Raw genomic sequence first — 2,428 nt, forward strand, 5'->3', positions numbered from 1 at the left:
GGGGGGGGCACGGTGCGCAGGGCGAGTTCATCGTCAGTCGCAGTGTGCCTTTGGTTCTAGTCACATCATCAGCTGCAGGTCACGGGCCACGCACGCTTCAGCTCATCATCCCACCGCCGAGGTAGGCCAGTCGACAGTGCACACCCAGGCGCAGTGTATCGTTTGTTTTGCCATTTCGCACTAACGTTAGGTTTCTAGGCCACAGTTTTACCCTCTACCATGGACCCAGTGGAAACGTCCGCGCTGACCCTGAAACAGCTGCCGGACGATGTGCTCGTGATGGTGATGCAGTACGTGTCCATGAAGGACGTCCTCGAATGCCGCCTCGTGTGCAAGAGGTTCTGCGGCCTGGCCCTGCACCGGGACGTCTGGCGCCACCGATCGCTCGAGGACGAGGAGCCCTGCGCTGGCGCGGTGCTGCACCTGGCCCCGTGCCTCAACACGCTGACCTGGTTATACGGAGTCCGTGTCCCGACCCTGGCCCTGACGACGACCCGGTGCTCCGTTGTAGGTTTGATACTGCATTCGGACAAGCTGGCCTCTCACGCGCCACAGTACGCCATGGCCGTGCGCAACCAGGAGTCCTTCGGGCGCCTCAGGCGACTTGAGCTGCATAGCAAAAATCCGCTTCCCGACGAGCTGTTGAGGACGGTTGCGTCGTGTTCCCACCTGGAGTCGCTTGATGTCGAGGTACCCAGTATCAGCCACCCCGTTGTGTACGGGCCACCCATGCCCTCGCTCAAGAAGTTCCGGTGTCCACTCAATGAGAACACGGTAAGCTTCGTGCACACCATACTGGTCGGGCACGCGGCTACCCTGGAGGTGGTTGACTTATGGTGGTTGACCTCCGGCACCAACAAGACAACGACGGCGACCTTGTTGGCAGCCTTGCCGAGACTCCGCGCGCTGTTCGTCGGCGACTCAATGATGGAGTTAGAGGCCGTGGCAGCGTGCAATACGCTTAGAGACGTTGACATTGGTATTTACGACCGTAATCATCTCGAGAGGACAGCGGAGTTCTTCCGCCGAGCCCACCAACTGCGACGTGTCAGCCTGTATAACAATACCGGAGACGACACCCCCGAGGTCTGCTCGGTGTTGCTCGACGGTCTTGTCTCGTCTGGGCAGTCCCGCGTGGAGCGTTTGGCCTTTCTGATGTTCGAGAACATGCGGCCGCTCCTCGGCGTGCTGCCCTCGCTGCCCGCCCTGCGCCACCTGGAGCTGGACCTACAGACCCAGGATCCCGACGACGAGCTGCTCAAGGGCATCACGCCCGTCACGGCCCCGGCACTGAGGCTCCTGAAGATTGCGGTGAGTGGGTGTGCACACGCCTGGATACACGGGGACACGGCCAAGGCGTTGATCGCGAAGAATCCCTCGCTTCATATCGAGTTCTGGCTTTGCGAAAAGCAAGTCTGGTGCAAATGTGCCGACGACACGTGCCGTACCCTGGGCTACGTGCCAGGCTGCCATCAGGAAGTAAACTGGTTGGAGGTGTGTATGATAGGCCTCTACTCGCATGACCCAAACAAGTGCCCGTCTCCGGAGTACCACACTGCCTACACCAACTTGGACAGGTCCTACCACGACGGTAAAAACGTCGCGTGTACGTGGATCCACGTGTGATTTATTTGAGCTTGATTGTGGATGCTTAAAACTTTTAGTTTTCCTTTGTATGACGTGTTCCATAGGGCAATATGATTAGTTTTGCATTGTGCTTATGGTTTATGAACCGATTAATAAATGATAAATCATTGGTTCTGATGATATGTCTACTCACTCGTGCCCTGTCCCGACGCGCCGCCGCCAACAACCATCACCTGCACAACAGTGGCTTCAAGCTTCAATAACCCGCCGCCCGCTCAGCTCAGCGTTGTGTCCTTCAACATTACATTACAACCAACCGAGGAGAAGCTCCACCAGAGCGTTGTAAATCCGAATCTACTGAGTTATTTAGGGGCGTCAAAGTTGATTTTCAGTGCTTTAGTAAGATCACGCGACGTGTGTGTGTGTGTGGGGGGGGGGGGGGGAAGTTTCGTGTTGATTTTGCAAGTGTGAGAAACATAGCTAACTTGGTCCTCTCTCCATTATCCAGCAACCGAGGAGAAGCTCCACAGAGCGCTGTAAATCCGAATCTACTGAGTTATTTAGGGGCGTCAAAGTTTATTTCCAGTGTGTGTGTGTGTGTTTCGGGAGGGGGACGGCGGTAGTCGTGCTGCTGCCAAACACAAGAACGCCCAGAGCCCGGCCCTCGCGCCGCGCCTCGCTCGGCTTGGTCACAGTGACAGTGCAGTGCACTGTGCACATGGGGTCCTAGTCAGGTCCAGGTCTAGCAAGGGCAAAGGGCATCACTCCAGTCACGGACGACACGGCCCCCGGCCCTGACGCTCCTAAAGATGACGTTGGGTAGGAAATACGATATGTATCC

The 2,428-nt window shown here is 57.0% G+C and overlaps 2 protein-coding genes across 4 annotated transcripts in view; both read left to right on the forward strand.

Moving 5' to 3' along the window:
• The window catches only part of LOC113203386 (sodium-dependent neutral amino acid transporter B(0)AT3), a 36,869-nt gene that overhangs the window by 14,727 nt on the left and 19,714 nt on the right, over positions 1-2,428 (forward strand). The window lies entirely within an intron of this gene.
• LOC113203388 (uncharacterized) lies at positions 18-1,764 on the forward strand. Its single transcript, XM_026418045.2, has 2 exons — positions 18-121; positions 199-1,764. The coding sequence occupies exon 2, from the start codon at positions 220-222 to the stop codon at positions 1,624-1,626; it is 1,407 nt and encodes a 468-aa protein (XP_026273830.2). The 5' UTR covers positions 18-121; positions 199-219; the 3' UTR covers positions 1,627-1,764.

Source organism: Frankliniella occidentalis, unplaced genomic scaffold (genome assembly GCF_000697945.3).
Source record: "Frankliniella occidentalis isolate FOCC.00 unplaced genomic scaffold, Focc_3.1 Scaffold185, whole genome shotgun sequence".
Classification (NCBI taxonomy): Eukaryota; Metazoa; Arthropoda; class Insecta; order Thysanoptera; family Thripidae; genus Frankliniella; species Frankliniella occidentalis.

Excerpts from the sequence above, each read along its gene's own strand:
- LOC113203388 (XM_026418045.2), top strand. The coding sequence starts at position 220 with ATGGACCCAGTGGAAACGTCCGCGCTGACCCTGAAACAGCTGCCGGAC.